The sequence below is a fragment of the Bufo gargarizans genome, chromosome 2 (assembly GCF_014858855.1).
Source record: "Bufo gargarizans isolate SCDJY-AF-19 chromosome 2, ASM1485885v1, whole genome shotgun sequence".
Classification (NCBI taxonomy): Eukaryota; Metazoa; Chordata; class Amphibia; order Anura; family Bufonidae; genus Bufo; species Bufo gargarizans.
In genome coordinates this window covers 60,719,800-60,738,214 of record NC_058081.1, presented here as the reverse complement: position 1 = coordinate 60,738,214, position 18,415 = coordinate 60,719,800, and the positions used below count along the sequence as shown (strand labels likewise).

Sequence of the window (18,415 nt, the reverse complement as noted above, 5' to 3'; positions counted from 1 at the left end):
ACCGAAACCTCCCCCCCAAGTGTTATAATCATTGGCGGACGTGGCAGTTCCGATCGGAGCCCCAGCAGTGTAAGCCTTGGGCTCCGATCGGTTACCATTGCAGCCAGGACGCTACTGAAGACCTGGCCGTCATGGTCTGCTCCCTGCTGCTGTGTGCACAGAGCACAGGGCAGGAGGGAGAATGTGAGGTCCTATTCACCCTGATGGAGCTCTAAAAGGGATGAAAAGATTCCAGGTTCTAGCCCCTAAGGGGGTCAATAGTTATTAAATAAAAAGTAAAAAAAACACCAAAATATTAAGTTTAAATCACCCCCTTGCCCAATTTTACATATAAAATATATAAACAATACAAAAAATTACATATCGCCACGCCCAAAAAAGTGCGAACTATTAAAATATTTTTTAATATCTCCTATGCGGTGAATGCCGTAACGGTCACCTTGTCCCGACAAAAATTAGGTTCGGACTGTTCTATTATGGTCCAGACGTTCCATAAAATCTGGAATGCACGCAGCTTTTTTGGTGTTTTATTTTTTTAACGTGGTATCGAGTATCGCAATACTTTTTTATGGTATCGAAATCGAGTCAAAATTTGGGTATCGTGACCAGCCTAGGTAAGACGTGTGTGTGTGTGTGTTTTTTTTTTTTTCTATATTCTACCGTAATTATATGTATTTTAAATTTGGCGACAAAATTTTTTAATTTGGCTCCTAAATTTTTCAGGTTAGGAGCCAATGGCTCCTTGATATATTTTTTTACTCTGGAGCCTTAAAAGACCGTTGCTATGGCTCATCTGTCTCCGGCTAGGAAGACAGAAGGGCGGTCCTTCACACTGCATGCCTGCATTAAAGGGGTTCTGCACTTTGTTTAAACTGATGATCTATCCTCTGGATAGATCGTCAGCTTCTGATCGGCGGGGATCCAACATCCGGGACCCCCGCCGATCAGCTGTTTGAGAAGGCAGCCGGCGCTCCAGCGGCCTTCTCACTGTTTACCGCAGTCCCAGGGAAGTCACGACTTGTATCAACTAGCCTGGGCGGGGCTAAGCTCCATTCAAGTGAACAGAGCTTAGCCCCGCCCAGGCCAGTGATACTAGTCGTGACGTGACTGGGCCAGCGGTAAACAGTGAGAAGGGCGCGGCGCTGCTGGAGCGCCGCTGCCTTCTCAAACAGCTGATCGGTGGGTGTCCCGGGGGTCGGACCTCTGCCGATCAGAAGCTGATGATCTGTCCAGAGGATAGATTATCAGTTTAAACAACTGATAGTGAGGAGGCGTGTCTCAGTAATCCAATCTGATTGGCTGGCAGGGAGCTGCTGGCTACAGCAAGTGTGTATGAGAAGTGAGGGAAAGCAGTTTTGGCCTCAGAGAACTGGCAGAGGAGCCATCTTGAGAAGGTCCTCATATTGTAAATGTTTAAACAGCCGTAACTAAGGGGAAAACTCAAGGAAAACAGAGGTAAGTGAAGAAACTAAAGATTGCTATATGCATAATGCTGCTGCAGCAGTAACATATGCTAAACTTGATTTTTTATTTATTTAAACACGACATGGTAGAAACCTTTTACAGGAGTCTGTCAGCTCCTTTCTGCCTCTTAAACTAATTCCACTTACACAGTTTGTAGAAGCATACCTTTGTCGCAAAACAGAGGTCCAGTTGGCTAGAAAATAAAGTTTGATCCCATATGCAAATTAGCTTGCAAGTGTCCAGTGGGCGGTCCTAAGCCCAGTAAGTGCTCAGTCTCTCATCCGTAAACCCTGCCACCTTCTTGGGCTTTATTTCAGGAGAGTATGAGACACTGCTGTGGGGGTTATTTGGTGCTGCTTGGTTTCATCATAATGTGATTAACTTTGTGTATTTTATAAAAGCTGCAGGATCCAGGAAATGTGCTGCCTTCCCTGTTCCGTGGCTTGGGCTTCGAAACACAGTCGTCTACAGCCTCTGGTCGTGGGGGATCCGTGTTTGGTAAGTCCTTCATTAGAAGTGATGGGACTGGCTACAATACACAACAATGTATAGATCGAAGGGTGAAGTTAAGCAGTTACAATTCTTTGGGGTCCTAGACACTACTACACGGTCCTTCTCAGGCGCAGTGGCAGAGATCCAAAGAATAAATGTTTCTTTTTTCCTCCCTTGTTGGCACTGATTAGTATGTGCAATTGTGCCCACTGGTATAACTCTTTTAAGACCTCTTGGCATACGGAGTGGCTGCTTGGAGATGTTACTCCAGTCCATAGACTGTTATGTTTTCTATTTGATTTGACTTTGACTGTTTCTTTGTCTGTAGGCAGGGGGATTCTGGGGGCTGTTGGCCAGGGTGAAGGCCCTTCCCATCAACCTGGTTCATCTATCCGTGCAGCCTTTAAACCTCCTATGCATCCAGGTAGCGGGGATTCAGCTGTACCCCTCGGAAGAGCTAGGTGAGTGAGGAATATACCTTTTATGATTTAGAAAAACCCTCTTCAGTATTCCTGCTTTACACTTTTAGGGTCCATTCAAACGTCCGCAAAATGGGTCCGCATCCGTTCAGCAATTTTGTGGAACAGGTGCGGACCCATTTATTTTTAATGTGGCCGGAATGTGCTGTCCGCATCCACATTTGCGGATCCGCACTTCCGGATCTGCATTTCCGTTCCGCAAAAAAATAGAACATGTCCTATTCTTGTCCGCAATTGCAGATCCGCAAAACACATACGGACGTGTGAATGGACCCTTAGTACGCATTATTGCAGCGTAAAGCTGGCCATAAATGTTGGCCAAAAATGCAGATTTTGGCGGGACCAGCCAACCTTTTAATGTTTATGGGGTCCTATGTTCTCACGGTCCTAGCCACCAGTCAGCGCTTTTTCCTATAGTGTGCAAACACGACAACCATTGCAGGGTGGTCGTATCCATGGAAATGAGCAGTGTATAATGTGATGGAAAAATGAATCCAGCCAGCAAAGAAGGCAATATGGACAATCACAATACATTAGTAAGAGCCTTCTATTCACTTTCTCTACATGATAAATGCCATTTGTTGACGTGAGACATCCCCTTTAAGTGTACTTGGTGACAGGTAAGGTATTTAATAACACACCCTGCATCTGAAAGCAAAATCTCGTTACTGGTCTTTCTGCTGATATGTAATGGGAGGATACGACCTCCTTTGTGTTGCCGTATATATGATGAATTATCCAGCATTTATGCATTCAAGAATGTATTACTTTGTAGAAATGAAAGCAATATTAATTGTTACACAGTTGAAGCGGCTGCTCTTACACCATCTAAGTATTAATGCTGTTTATATCTGTCCTTTCCAAGATTTCCAATGAGCCCTGCAGTTGGAGAGCAGCCCATGTCCATCTTTCCAAGTAGGGGTCTAGGAAGGCAGATGGCTACAGTCCCAACCCCCACAGCTCCTAAAGTAGGAGGCTTTTATACTGATCCTTCAGTAAAACCTGAGGAACGGAGGTTAGAAATCAAGAGATCTAGTTCTGTTTTAACCTGCACATATTGTATTACCGTTTTGATGCTGTTTAGTCTGTCTGCGTCTTAGAGCAGATTTGATTCAGTATAACCTATCACATACTGATTGAAATCCCTGCTTAGCAGGTAAGTGGCCAAGGTGACCAAATAATTGACAGTTTGCTCTGTAAGAGCATGCATACAGAGATAGCTGTCATTCACTGACTAGCCTATGGACTCCATAGAGCAGAGGTTCCTGTTACTAAAACGGGCCTCATGCTCCGTTGTGCGCTTGTTAACATAGTGTGATGGTTTTCCTCCCATCCTTATATGTGCCCCCAATTAAAAAAAATTATGCTTTTTATTTTATGCTAATTAGTGCAAAGACTGTAGTGCTGTTGCATCCAAGGCTTCGCTCACTTGCCTTTGTGTCGGTGCCCTACCACAGACTGTATATCAGTCTGCTTAATTCACCCTCTGTAACATCATGCTGGCAGACGAGAGAGCATGGCAGATTCCTTTTAAGTAGGATAGGCCTTCAACATGTAATATGTCGGAACCCAACTCAGTCTGTATAGAGATCTTCCCACTCAACTGCCCGGCAATATGTGGCAATGAGAGGAGAGAGGCGATCATAGGGTTAATATGTAAAATCAAAAGAGCCCTCTTAGAGGGAAATATAGTCTGCTCACCTATTCGTGTTGCACCAAACTGGGCACAACACCAGTGAAGGTAAAGGAGAAAATATTGCTGGTTGGTGCAGCCGGACTTTTCTGAGATCCTTAGGTGGGAGCCAAACCGCCGGTTGGATAGACTGTAGCACTAGAAGGCAGCAGGACCATGGTAGTCGAACTTGTGGTGGATGACACAAGGCGCAGAACACAACCAGCCGTCAAATATAGTTATACTTTATTGTGAGACCTGAGAGTCTCAGAATAAAGTAAAACTATATTGATGCCTGGTTGTGTTCTGCGCCTTGTGTTATCCACCACGGTCCGGCTGCCTTCTAGTGCTACACTCAACTGCCCAGGGAGAGAAGTATCTGGCGCATTGATTTTTAAGATTCTTTTGATCTCTGGGAGATAAGAGATGTCTGGCAATGGATTTCTTCGTACTGCCCATTGGGCACTGAAAGAGATGCAGTTGGCTGAACGAGCGCTGTATAAGCCAATTTTAGTGATTGCCAAACAGAAAGGTGTGCGGTCTCTCTCCTGCCTCATTGTAGTACCTGAAACGGCTGCACTGATGTCCATGTGGACTCAGTGGTTTTGTCGTCATCCAGAACCTTTTATTGTACTCTTAGGCCTCATGCACACGACAGTGTTTTTTCACTGTCATTTGATTTGGACTTCAGTGGTCCGTGTCCGATTTTGCTTCAGTTGTGTTTACTTGTGTCTTCCTGTTTTTTTTTGTCTGACAGGAAAAAAAAGGAAGGTTAATGAAAAGTGTAATTTTATTGCACCAATGTCTTGTAGAAAAAAACGGATGCGGACACGGATGACATACCAGTTGTGCATCTGTTTTTTTTTATGGACCCATTGACTTGAATGGGTCCGTCCTCCGTTTTCCACTGACAATAATAGGACAGGTTATATTTTTTTGATGGACTGGAATCACGGATGCGGAGAAAAAACTGAGGACTATCAGTTTTTTTTTTCACAGCTCCATAGAAATGAATGGGATCTCCGCTAAACTGTGAAAAATGACGGAACGGACGTGGATGCACACGACGGTCATGTGCATGAGGCCTTAGGCTACTTTCACACTTGCAGCAGAGGAATCCGGCAGGCAGTTCTCTCACCGGAACTGCCTGCCGGATCCGGCAAAATGTATGCCGACTGATTTCATTTTAAGACTGATCAGGATATCGATCCGTCTTACAAATGCATACGGACAAACGGTTCAGTTTAGATTTTTTTTTACATATTTTTTTCGTTCTGTGCATGCGCAGACTGGAAGGACGGATCCGGTATTCCGGTATTTTGAATGCCGGATCCGGCACTAATACATTCCTATGTAAAAGAAATGCCGAATCCAGCATTCCGGCAAGTATTCAGTTTTTTGGGCTGGAGATAAAAACCGTAGCATGCTGCGGTTTTATCTCCGTCCTGATCAGTCAAAAAGACTGAACTGAAGACATCCTGATACATCCTGAACGGATTGCTCTCCATTCAGAATGCATTAGGATAAAACTGATCAGTTCTTTTCCTGTATAGAGCCCCTGGGACAGAACTCACTGACCGAAAAGAAAAACGCTAGTGTGAAAGTACCCTGAGACAAGTTCAGTTATATAGTTAGAGAAAGGGTTCACTACAGGCAATGCAGGGAGGCAGGAGGAAACTTACCGCTATTTCCTTGCTTCCTGCTTAGGCTACTTTCACACTTGCGGCAGTGTGATCCGGCGGCAGTTCCGTCGTCGGAACTGGCCGCCGGATCCGCCGATCTGCCGCTGACTGAAAACATTTGTGAGACGGATCCGGATGCGGATCCGTCTCACAAATGCATTGCAAGGACGGATCCGTCTCTCCGCTTGTCATGCGGACAGACGGATCCGTCTTGTACATTTTTTCATATTTTTGCCGATCTGCGCATGCCGGAACGACTGATCCGGCATTCCGGTATTCTGAATGCCGGATCCGGCGCTAATACATTCCTATGGGAAAAAATGCCGGATCCGGCGTTCAGGCATGTATTCAGTTTTTTTGGCCGGAGAGAAAACCGTAGCATGCTACGGTTTTCTCTTTTGCCTGATCAGTCAAAACGACTGAACTGAAGACATCCTGATGCAAACTGAACGGATTACTCTCCATTCAGAATGCATGGGGATAAAACTGATCAGTTTTTTTCCGGTATAGAGCCCCTGTGACGGAACTCTATGCCGGAAAAGAAAAACGCAAGTGTGAAAGTTCCCTTACTGACCAGCATGGCCAGCACTGTCAATGAGCTTTCCCCCTGTACTGTGTGACTAACCAGCCGCCAGGAGCGATGCCTGTGTAAGCGGTAAGTTTCCTCCTGCCTCCCTGCATTGCCTGTAGTGAGCGATTACCGCTCACAGAGGTATGGCTCCCGGCAGCTGGTTAATCGCATGGGAGGTTAAACTTTAAAAGAGATTTTTAAAACCTGTAAAAAAAAAAGAGCTTAGTTTGGGTCCATTGGCGCGTTTGTATAAATGGGTCCACATCTGTTTCGCAAATTTGCGGAAAGGGTGTGAACCCATTCTTTTCAATGGAGCCGCAAAAGATGTGGACAGCACACTGTGCTCCCCCCATCTGTAGTTCTGCGGCCCTGCAAAAAATATACAGCATGTCATATTCTTGTCCGCAGCTACAGACAATAATAGGCATTTCTATCACAAAATGCAGAACACACATGGCTGGTGTCCGTGTTTTGCGGAGACAACAATACACTTGCGGACGGGTGAAAGAATTATGGTGGGAGATCTTGAGCCCCTTCACATATCCCCTCTTTCTCCCCAGCACTCTTTGTGGGTGTCTTGTTACTCACACTGGTGAGGTTTACGCCTCTCACTGGTGTTTCCCCCTTGAAATCCTCTCGGGATTCCAGGGAGTGTTTCTTCCTCTTGCAGGGGAGCGTTATCTGCCTGCCTGCACCATGTCTACACTACACCCTACCTAAGCACCGGCCATCTGCATGGATACTGTTGCAATTTCACTCTGCCTGGCCATTCAGCTTGCAGGGCATACTTGTGGCTTGCCAGGTTGACTTTTATTTTTTTATGGCCATCCAACTGCCTGTACATCTGGCAGGCCTCCGATTACATCCCCTGGTCTCCTTCCTGGCCAGGCCCAACCTCCGGAGGCCTGCTTGCTCTGGTGTCTTCTGTCTCTACAGGGTGCTTCTGTCTGACTTTTCCCCTCTTGCATTGTCTTTCCTTTGTTCTTTTCCTCTCCTCATGCTTGGGAGTAGGCTCTTCACAAGCTAGACTTGACATAGGCGATCCTCATCAACCTCTCAGACTCTTTCATTCTAGACAGCCCAGTGAAAAGGACTGGCTGTGTGCAAGGTCGCCATCTCTCGTAGGATTTGTTTGGCCGTCACTGAGGCTAACTGAAGGCAAGGAACCTCCCTTCTGGGTCACTGCTACTCAGGCAGTCGGGGGCTTCTTGAGCAGTACGTCACTGGGCTTCGGCTCTGCAAGTTTATAGGGCAACTACCTGACCCTTTCTGTACATCTTCTCCAGGTTTTACAGGTGATGTGTCTCTTGGGCGCAGGGTACAGTAGGCATCGGTTCGCTGACTGCACCTTCTCTATTTCTCGTACTTTTTTCCATTGGGGGACACAGACCATGGGTATAGCTTAGCGGTATTAGTAGGAGGGACACTATGCAAATATAAAAGAGAGCTCCTCCTCCTGCTATACCCCCAGGCTCCACCAGGAGGAACTCAGTCTTTGCTTAGTGTCTGGTGAAGGAAGATGACACTTATTGATTAGTCTCCTTTTTGTTATTTTCTTCTAGATGGGGACACAGGTCGGCATAGCGCTTTCCTGGTCCCCCGTGGAGTGCCCGCCGCCGTCTTTTGGACGCTGCCTGGCTGCCTCCATTTTTCCCCAAGAAGACAAGTGGATCCGGGCTCGACCTGTTAGCTCCGGCATCTCACCAGCTTCTGGGTCACCTGATGCTGCCCTCCATCCAGAGCACTGTACTCGGGGAGTCAGATGTCTGAAGAGGTGAGCCCTGCTGGTACGGAACAGAGGGAGAAGACTTCAGGAGCAGATAAGTATACTACAATCCTCTCTAGCTGCAGCTGGTAGTTCCTTTTTTGTGTTGCCATCATACCTAAGTCTGCTAAGACCTCTTCTCAGACCCCAATGGGGTCCTGTATGGAGTGTCTGCTACCACTTTCTGTCACTGGTACCTGTGCCTCCTGCTCTGCCCCTGGACAGGATCACCTTTCTCCCCCTTCTCTTGCCCCGCCCCCCCCCCCCCCCCCCCCGTCCCTGCAGAGTCTGCGGTCCCCGTTTGGGCATCCGCCATGTCTAGTGCGGCCGCTGATTTGGCCTTAGTCGCCAAGGCAGCCATGTCCCTTATGGAACGTGTGGCAGTTTTCAATCCTGGGGCGCCAACCACTCCGTCTCCTCGCAGTGGTTCCCGCAGAGGACGCCTGACTACTAAGAGGCAGCGTGAGCGGCAGCATCCCTCCTCGGATGACTCCGCTTCCCCCCCCCTCGTCTAGAGGCGTGTTCGGACGACTCCCTCCCCCAGGGAGCGCAAGTCTGAAGGGGAATTGTCCGGCTCGACGAGGTCATGGAGCGGGACCCTCCGCCTAAGCTCTCCACAATGGTGGCTGACTTAGTAGCGGCTGTCTGTGTTTCCTGTCCATGAATTTTCCGCGGTCATATCTAGGGCCTGGGACCGTCCTAATCAAAAGTTTCATATCTAGGGCCTGGGACCGTCCTAATCAAAAGTTTTCTGCCACCAAACGCATGGATACGCTTTATCCTTTTCCGGCTGACAGTGTGGAGAAGTGTCTTCTCCCCCTAAGGTGGATCCCCCGGTGGCCAGGTTAGCCAAAAACACGGTCCTCCCTTTCCTAGACGGCTCTTCTCTGCAGGACGCTGTGGACAGGCGCCTAGATTATATTTCCAAATCCATTTTCTCACTGGCGGGGACGTCCCTGCGACCTGCCTTTGCCTCGGCATGGGTGGCCAGAGCCCTCTCGGTGTGGTTGCAGCGCCACCACTAAGACCTGGCGGAACAAGGTACGTCTGCTGACGCATTGGATTTGGTTCTCCAGATGTCTCAGGCCTCCAAGTTCCTCTGCGAGGCTTCCATGGACATTGGTTCCCTCTTTGCCCGCATTTCAGCCCTCTCGGTCATTCAGCGCAGAGAGGTCTGGTTGAAGGTGTGGGACGCCGACGCTTTTTCCAAGCGTTCCCTTGCTAACCTCCCCTTTGAGGGTTCCAGACTTTTTGGGGCTCAACTAGACAAGTTCATCTCTGCCGCTACTGGGGGCAAGAGCACTCATCTTCCGCAACCTAGGTCAAAACGCCCTTTCTCGCCCAGTTTCCTTGGGGGACACAGAAGACCTTGGGTATAGCTCATCTCCATAGGAGGCGTGACACTAAGTGAAAACTGTTAAGCCCCTCCTCCACAGCTATACCCTCAGCCTGGAGAGAGAGGCTGCCAGTTTTTGCTTAGTGTCCAAGGAGGCAAGACACTCCCTGCTACTGCAGGGCTGTTTTCTCCTTTGTTGTTTTTTAAAAATTTTTGATTTTTACTTTTTTATTTTCTTTTGTTCCAGAATACGGGACAACAGAGACGCACTAGACCTCTCTGTTTCTCCCGGGGTTGAGCTGCGCCAGTGCCGGTATCCGCACTGCTGCCTCCCCCACAGAAGGCAAGGTGGACCAGGGCAGCCCAGCTCCCCTGCATCCCGCCAGCGTAAGGGTCGCCCGCACGCCAAGTCCCTCTTCCAGCGTCCTGCCACTACGGTGCCAGTAGCTGAAGGGGCGACCCTGCTGGAACGGACCGAGGGTGAAGACGGCTGTGGTGAGAGAGTGGCTTCTCCAGCCCTACGACCCCCTCCCCCCCACCCCGGTCTCCTGCTTGACTGACCCCCATACTGGTCTGGCCACCCTAGTTTGTTTTATTAGTTCCCTCTCCTCCCCTCCACTATAGGTGCATCCACTGAGGGGTTATGCTGGCGTCCCTATCATGCCGCCCAGGGAGCTGCCTCTCTCCTTGCAGGGTCCCCCATCCCCCCCCTATCGCCTTACCGGTGCGCAGGCATCCCTCCTTGAGACGGCTCAGGGCCTGGGCCCTCTCCTGACTGCTGCGGCGTAGGGCCCTTGTTTCCGGTCCGCGGGGTGGGCTCCCGCGGCCGGCATGACTGCGGTGTTCAGCGGACCCCGGCCGACCGCAGGTGCTCGGAGAGGCTGTCTTCCGGTCGGTCGGGCGCCGCAGAAAGGTTCTATCCCGGGCTCCTTCTTCCGGGCCCCCTGATTCTCCGGCCCGCGGGGTGGGCTCCCGCGGCCGGTATTGTGCATGCGCCGCTTCGCTCCCTCCAGATCCCGGCCGGTACCTCCGGGCACCGCAAACTTTAGGCCCTGGCTTCGCGGCCTACTAGGCCGCAATATTCCGGCCTCGATTGGAGGGGGCGGGCATTCGCAGGCGCGAATTCTTCCCGCCGGAGGTCCCCCCGCCCCCAGGGGATCGCTGCACCGCCCTCAGGTCCGATCTGTATTAACCTCTTGGACGCTGACGGCTGCCATCTGGAGGAGACCCTGGGATGGCTAGCCTCTCAGTGAGGCTGTGCTCTTATATGGTGGCCCCTTCCTGCCTAAAAGAGGCTGTGTTTTACAATAATAAATAGAAAAAAAAAAAAAAAAAAAAAAAAAAAATTAAAATAAAATAAAAAATATAATAATATTAATAATGAAGTGTGAATATATATCATATATATGAAATATCTGTATTTTATGTTGGCTGCGCAGGATACTGCAGCCTGACCTTAGAGCGCTGGCCGTATGCCTGCCCCTATTCTATAGGTGGCATGTTGCGCTCCGTGGCACTGGCCAGGTATACATGTTTCCCTTTCTAGGCGGACCCTTGCCCTCTCCTGGGGTACGGCGCTGGCCAGGTGCAGGCCGCCTTTTTCTATAGGCAGAATTAGTCGCCCTCTCCAGTCGCGGTGCTGGCCATGTGCATGACCCCCCATTATAGGCGGTATACTGCACTCTCTGGCTGCGGGCTGGCCTTGTGCATGACCCCCTTTCTGTAGGTGGAATACTGCCCTTTTACCGCATACGATGCTGACCATGTGCACGACCCCCTTCCATAGGCGGAACGCTGCACTCTCGCTGGATTTGCTACGGCCATATGCGTGACCCCCTTCCATAGGCGGAACGCTGCACTCTCGCTGGATTCGCTACGGCCATATGCATGACCTCCTTCCATAGGCGGAACGCTGCACTCTCGCTGGATTCGCTACGGCCATATGCATGACCTCCTTCCATAGGCGGAACGCTGCACTCTCGCTGGGTTCGCTACGGCCATATGCATGACCTCCTTCCATAGGCGGAACGCTGCACTCTCGCTGGGTTCGCTACGGCCTTATGCATGACCTCCTTCCATAGGCGGAATGCTGCACTCTCGCTGGGTTCGCTACGGCCTTATGCATGACCTCCTTCCATAGGTGGAATGTTGCACTCTCTCTGGCTTCGCTGCTGGTCATACGCATGACCTCCGTCTAAAGGAGGACTGCTGCGCTCTCTCTCTCTGGATTCGCTGCCGGCCATATGCATGACCTCCGTCCATAGGCAGAACGCTGCACTCTCGCTGGATTCGCTGCCGGCCATATGCATGAACCGGCCATGGGCATGACCTCCTTCCATAGGCGGAATGCTGCACTTTCCGGATTCGTTGCCGGCCATACGCATGACCTCCGTCCATAGGCGGAATGCTGCACTCTCTCTGGATTTGCTGCCGGCCATGTGCATGAACTCCTTCCATAGGTGGATTGCTGCACTATCATTGGATTCGCTGCCGGCCATGTGCACGACCCCTTCCTTGGGTGGTGTGCTGCACTCACTGGAATCGCTGCCAGCAATGAGCATGTATCCTTTCCTCAGGCGGCATACGCACAACACCGCTGACTGTGGTTGTTTTCTCGCCAGTGCGTTGCTGGCCATGTGCATGTCCCGCATCCTTGGCGGGGTGCTTGCATTTTTGCTGGATGCGGTGACGGCCGTGTGCATTACCCCGCCCCTTTCTGGGTGGAATACTGCTCTTTCGCCGGATGTGTTGCGGGCCATACACGGCCCTCCTCATCCATGGGCGAAAAATTTGCACCCTCACGTGACCCATGGCTGTCCGTGATATGCTGTGCGGGATTCTTGCATGTTCTCCTTCATTGTGGAGTAGTTGCACTCTCACAGTATTCGGTGTTAGGTGGGTTATTGCGCACTCGCTTAATGGTTGGATAACCCCGTGCATGTCCCCCTTTCACTGGGCGGACCTCCCTCCTGCGTTCCCGCTGGGTACTGTGCGGCCATGTGATTGGTCACCTTCTGGGCAGACTATGGTATGTTCTACTTCTCTGAAGTTGTTACTGGCCTTGGGCATCCCCCCTTTGGGACGGGCCTTTGCATTCTTACCAGCTGCAGTGTTGCCAGATACGTTTCCCCCTTTTCTGGGGGGCCTGCCTGCATTTCCATCGCATGCCATACTGATGTCTTGTGCATAACTCCCTTTCAGGTTGCACTTTGCACTTCCGTTGATACTGTTGGACTCTGTGGCTGATCCCCTTCACTGGGTGTCTATTTTTTTGCGGTGAGCGGTATTTCTGGTGCACTCTGTCCGTTGTTTGGGCCGTGTATGCCTTCTCCTCCCATAGGTGGGTTGGCCTTCTCACTGCTTGCGGGGCTGCTCGTACGTATGCCTCACTTCCTCCTGCGACATTCCCTCTTTTTCTCTTGGGATGTGGTGCTTGTCACGGGCCTTGCGCTCTTCTCTAAAGAGATCATTCTGTCCACCTGTGTAACCCTTGGGTGCTGTCATACAAGCATTAAAAGAATGCCATTGTATTCAAAGGTGTATTCCTTAGATATAGTAGATGGGCTCTACTGCTCTCTACTTCGCCGAGCTGGGTGGTGCTCGTTTCTCTGGTTTGGCCTGTATATTGTGGTCCCGTTGGTCGGCATCCACCATGTCCGTTGGCCTTTCCACCTGGGGAGTGTTCGTGGTTCTTTGATAGGTGCCCTTTCGTTCTCCCGTGCACTCGCTTCCCGGCGCAAGTGGTCACTGGGTCGAGAGTGCCGTTTGCAGTGCCACTCGTTTTCGGCGTTGGCTCTGGCGGGGCTGCTGTTCCCTCGCCTGCTACTGTTTCCTCCTCTTCGGGTGTCGTGCAGTATGAGTCTTTTCTTTTGGCGCCCCCTCCGCGCTTCAGGCTGGTCCGCTACCGGGTTCGGGCCGCTTTTCTCGGGATGGTCACCCAGCTTCTCTTGGGTGCTCGCTTACCCAGGTCCGTAGGACCTCCACCTTGGGTTCTTCAGGGTACTCGCCTTCTGCGTGGCAGTGAACCGGGCGTCTCAGTGAGCGGGGTTCTGCCTTTGAGCTGTCCTATGGCTTCCCTGTTGCCCACTCCTCCTTTCGGTTGGAGGGTGTTATGCCGGCCTCTGTCTCGACTGCCTTTTCTCGCCGGCTCTGCTTGGCTCCCGCTCGGTTCGGTTCGGCTCCCTCCGGTGTGGCTTTTGCCCCGGCCGCGCTTCAGTGGAGGTTCCTTCACTGCCCTCCCATCTGGGGAGAGCTTGGTTGTTCATGTGGATGGTTCTGATGTTCCTCTTGGCCTCGTACTGTCTCCCTTGTTCACTCTGGCTGTAACTTGGGAGGAACCCCCATTCGGTCGAGATTGTCATTAGATCTCCCACACCGGGACTGTAGGACGTCTTCCTGTGGTGGCTACATCGACATGGACTTTAGCCTGTCTTGTCCTGGCGGTTACTGGGCGGACCCTTCGGTTCCTTTCCGTCTGTCCTTCTGCTCCCCCACTCCGGGTGGTTACAGGACAACGTTGCTCGGGGGCCGACGGGACCAGTTTTTGCCGACCGTACTGCCCGTGTTTCGGGTCTGCGCCTGTTCGCATTGGGTTTTCACCCGCTTGCCCAGGCGACTCTTGCGTGCTCGCTAGTGTTCGCTCCTAATGGTTCTGTCTTTCTCCAGTCCGACCTAGATCTGGGACTGGGACTCTGTTGCTTGAAGTGTCAAGTGTCGGCGCTGTCCTTCCCCTTTCAGCGTTCCCCGGCCCTCTGGGCCTGTCAGGACCCTCTTCCATGGAGCGGCTTTGGGGTTCCCTTGTACTGCCCCTGGGTACCGCCCTGGGCATTGCATACTGGGCTCTTGGCACTCCAGTCTTTCCCTTGGAGCCGTTACAGAAGCTCTCTCTACTCCTTCTGTCCTGTACGGTTATGTTTCCGTAGCCGTCGTGTCTCTGGCGGGTGCCTGGGTGGCGGCCCTTCTTGTTCCGGGCCTTCTCTTTCCTCAGGACAGGGCTGTTCTCCATCCCGTCTCTTCCTTCCTTCTGAAGGTGGTGTTTGTCTTTCATTTTGACGAGGCTTTCGTCCTCCCCTTTCCACCCCCGGGAACGGACTCTTCTTCAGATTTGGGAGTTGTTTGGGCCTTGCGGTTTTTACTTGGAGATCTCCGGCTCTTGTCGACGTTGGGTCACTTGGTTTTCTAGGAGGTCCGCGCAACGGGTTGGTGGCCTCCGGGGTGGCTTTCCTCCGCTTTCTCACTGTGGTTATTGCTGTGGTTACCGCACCAAGGGCAGGGTTCTGCTTTTGGTGTCTCCGTTCATTTCACCAGAGTTGTCGGTGCCTCCTGGGCCGGAGGCATTTGGCTTCGGCCATGCGTCTGTGCGAGGCGGTCACTGGTCTGCCTTACAGCGTTCTACAGGGTGCCTACTCTGGCTTCGGCAGGTGCTGCCTTGGGCCGCCTGGTCTGCGGGCGGCGGTTTCTTGATGCCTTCGGGTGCTTCGCCTTGGTGCTGTGGTCCCTCCCCCTTTTGGACTGCTTTTGAACGTCCCAAGGTCTTCTGTGTCCCCCAAGGAAACTGGGCGAGAAAACGAGATTTTTGTATAACTTACCAGTAAAATCTCTTTCTCGCTCTTTCCTTGGGGGACACAGCACCCACCCATTCTTTGTTTTTCTCTACACGGTTTCCGAGTTGTTTTACCCGTTGGGTAGTTGGCTTGTTGGTTCCACTTTTGGACTTTGCCTTTTTTCACTACTTGGACACGCAACTGGCAGCCTCTCTCTCCAGGCTGAGGGTATAGCTGTGGAGGAGGGGCTTAACAGTTTTCACTTAGTGTCACGCCTCCTATGGAGATGAGCTATACCCAAGGTCTTCTGTGTCCCCCAAGGAAAGAGCGAGAAAGAGATTTTACTGGTAAGTTATACAAAAATCTCGTTTTTCGGACCAGGTCTTCCGGTTCCCGGTACCAGTCCTTTCGCCGCTTCTCTTCTAGCAGGACGTCGTCTGCTTCCTCCGCAGGGGGGTCACAGGACTCCCGTAAGAAGCCCTCCTTCAAGCCCCAGCCTTCCTGGTGCCCGAGGGCACAGTCGGCCCGCCCTGCTGCTCCCAAGCAGTCTTCCGCATGAAGGGACGCCCCCACCTCTCGTGGTGGGGGCCGCCTGCTCTCTTATCAGCAGGTTTGGAGGGCTCATGTTCAGGATGCCTGGGCTCTAGAAGTTGTAACGTCGGGTTACAAGATAGAATTTGCGTCCAGACCGCCGGAACGTTTTTTCCCTTCTCGCGTTGCGGGGGATCCGGCCCGAGCCTCGGATCTCTTGATGGCAGTTTCTTCCCTTCTGGACCGGGGGGTTATTACCCCAGTTCCCCCAGAGGAACAGGGCAATGGTTTCTATTAGGGGTGCACCGAAATGAAAATTCTGGTCTGAAACTGAAACTGAAATTCAGGATGCCCTTGACCGAAAACCGAAACCAAAACTGCCTTTTTGCCCAAATACTTTTAAAATACTTTTTTTTAATGATATTTATAACAGTGCCATCCACAGACCCCCCCACCTCATAACAGTGCCATCCACAGACCCCCACCCACCCCATAACAGTGCCATCCACAGACCCACCACCCCATAACAGTGCCATCCACAGACCCACCACCCCATAACAGTGCCATCCACAGACCCCCCCACCTCATAACAGTGCCATCCACAGACCCCCACCCACCCCATAACAGTGCCATCCACAGACCCCCCACCCCATAACAGTGCCATCCACAGACCCCCCCACCCACCCCATAACAGTGCCATCCACAGACCCCCCCCCCCCATTGCCGCTCCAGTACAGACTAGTTATAAAATGTGTACAATTAATAAGGATTCTATTCATGAGGCCCCCTCTGCAGTAGAACATTCAATATAGCCACATCCTACTCACAGGGCTGTTATCTTAATGCTGGCCGGCCGGGCAGACGAGCGGCAGCGTCACGACTGACGTCATATGCCTGCGCCGCCTCCTTCATTCAGAAAGTAGGCCGGGCACATGACATCAGTCGTGACGCTGCCGCTCGTCTGCCCTTATCAGCATTAAGATAACAGCCCTGTGAGTAGGATGTGGCTATATTGAATGTTCTACTGCAGAGGGGGCCTCATGAATAGAATCCTTATTAATTGTACACATTTTATAACTACTGGAGCTAGGGGCCGGAGCACAGTGAACGCACCGGCCCCCAGCTCCTCCTCCCAGTCCCTCCCCGCTATTTTCTGCCGATATGTACCAATATCGGCCGAAATGGATTAGGCCCATTTCCGGAGGATATTTTCGGCCGCCGGAATTTCGGTGCAGCCCTAGTTTCTATTCAAACCTGTTCGTGGTTCCAAAGAAGGAGGGGTCGGTGCATCCGATCCTGGATCTGAAGCTGCTCAACAAGTTTCTGCGGGTGCGGAGGTTTAGAATGGAATCCCTCCGCTCCGTTATTGTTTCTCTTCTTCCAGGGGAGTTCCTCGCGTCTGTAGACATCCAGGACGCCTATCTGCATGTCCCTATCGCAGAATCTCACCAACGATTCCTGCGCTTCGCCATTGGTGGCCGGCACTATCAGTTTGTCGCCCTTCCTTTCGGGTTAGCGACCGCCCCTCGGGTCTTTACCAAGATCCTAGCGCCGCTCATGGTGCTTCTTCGCACTAGGGGCATTCCTTTGCTGCCCTACCTGGGCGACATCCTGATAAAGGCCCCCTCGCTTCCGCAGGCCGAAGACAGCGTCCGGATCACTGTTCAGACTGGAACAGTTCGGCTGGTTGATCAACTTCCCAAAATCCTCTCTCCTCCCGTCCCAGAAGCTCTCCTTCCTCGGGTTGGTTTTGGATACCTCGGTCGCCAAAGTGTTTCTTCCAGTCTCCAAGTTCTCCCAGATCCAGGGGACAGTGTCACGCCTGCTGCGCTCCCCGTGTGTCCGTTAAAGATGTGTGAATTTTAGTCTATATTTTGTATCTCTAGGACTGTAATGAGTTAACTTTTTCTTCTCCAAGTGCCCACCCACCCCCTCTTTGTTTCAAGATTGGAGCAGAGAGAGGGGTCAAAGGGCTGTGCTGTGAGAGGTGTCTGTTTTCTCATCCTTGTACAGGCGTCCCAACAAGGGAGCTATATAGAGAGTCATATAGACTGTGAAGGAGTGCATAAGCCAATTATATGGCTCGATGATATGTATATATTATTCACTGCCTATAGAGAAGCACCTCTTTGAAGTGTCACATATGACGTAGGCAGTATTCTTGTTAGGATAAACTCCATTACAAAATGGCGACGGTAACCAGATGTTTACATTAGTTCACATTCCAAAGTAGGACCCAGTGCGCAGATGCAGGTGTATTATCTCCTCTCTCTCATCTCTTCTTCCTTTTTGACCAATGAAACAATGTTTAAGCCTCAGTGAAAGACTGCCCTCTTCTGAAGTATATACGCTTACCCCATGTAATAAAAGTTAGAGATTGCTTTGGCCAACTTCTGTGTCAGCGTCTAGTCTCTCAGCCACGCGTGGATATTAACCCCTGGGGGGGGGGGGTACATTGATTTGGAACACCAGAGTGTATCTTAAATGCCCTAATTTATCATGTCTCCATCCGGGAGTGCATGCGGGTCGTAGGCCGTACCATATGCCCAGTTTCACACTCGTTCGCTACAACAGGAGATCCTTTCCCTCTGGGACAAGACCTCTCGGGGTCTGGACGCTCGCATCCGCCTGTCTCTGCGGGTTCGGGCAACTCTTCCTTGGTGGATGTCCCTTATGAACCTGACGTCGGGAAGATCTTTCCTCCCGTTCTCCTGGAGGAGGAGGAGCGCTGGTATCCCGCAGTGAAGCCCCTCCTCCCCTTCGTTTGAACATCCGCCCACATCGGCGTAACACTAAAGGGGAGGAATACTTCCTCCCTGACATCACCTCCCTGGATCAAATGGTGCGCGCATCATTGAGCCTCACGCATCATCGGGAGGC

At 51.4% G+C, this 18,415-nt stretch overlaps 1 protein-coding gene across 1 annotated transcript in view; it reads left to right on the top strand.

Moving 5' to 3' along the window:
* The first annotated feature begins 1,787 nt into the window (after nucleotides 1-1,787).
* PIWIL2 (piwi like RNA-mediated gene silencing 2) overlaps nucleotides 1,788-18,415 on the top strand; it is a 217,895-nt gene continuing 201,267 nt past the window's right edge. Inside the window, exons 1-4 of the mRNA XM_044276975.1 lie at nucleotides 1,788-1,814; nucleotides 1,866-1,962; nucleotides 2,285-2,417; nucleotides 3,301-3,450. Coding sequence (XP_044132910.1) covers nucleotides 1,788-1,814; nucleotides 1,866-1,962; nucleotides 2,285-2,417; nucleotides 3,301-3,450 — 407 coding nt within the window. The remainder of the gene's footprint in view (nucleotides 1,815-1,865; nucleotides 1,963-2,284; nucleotides 2,418-3,300; nucleotides 3,451-18,415) is intronic.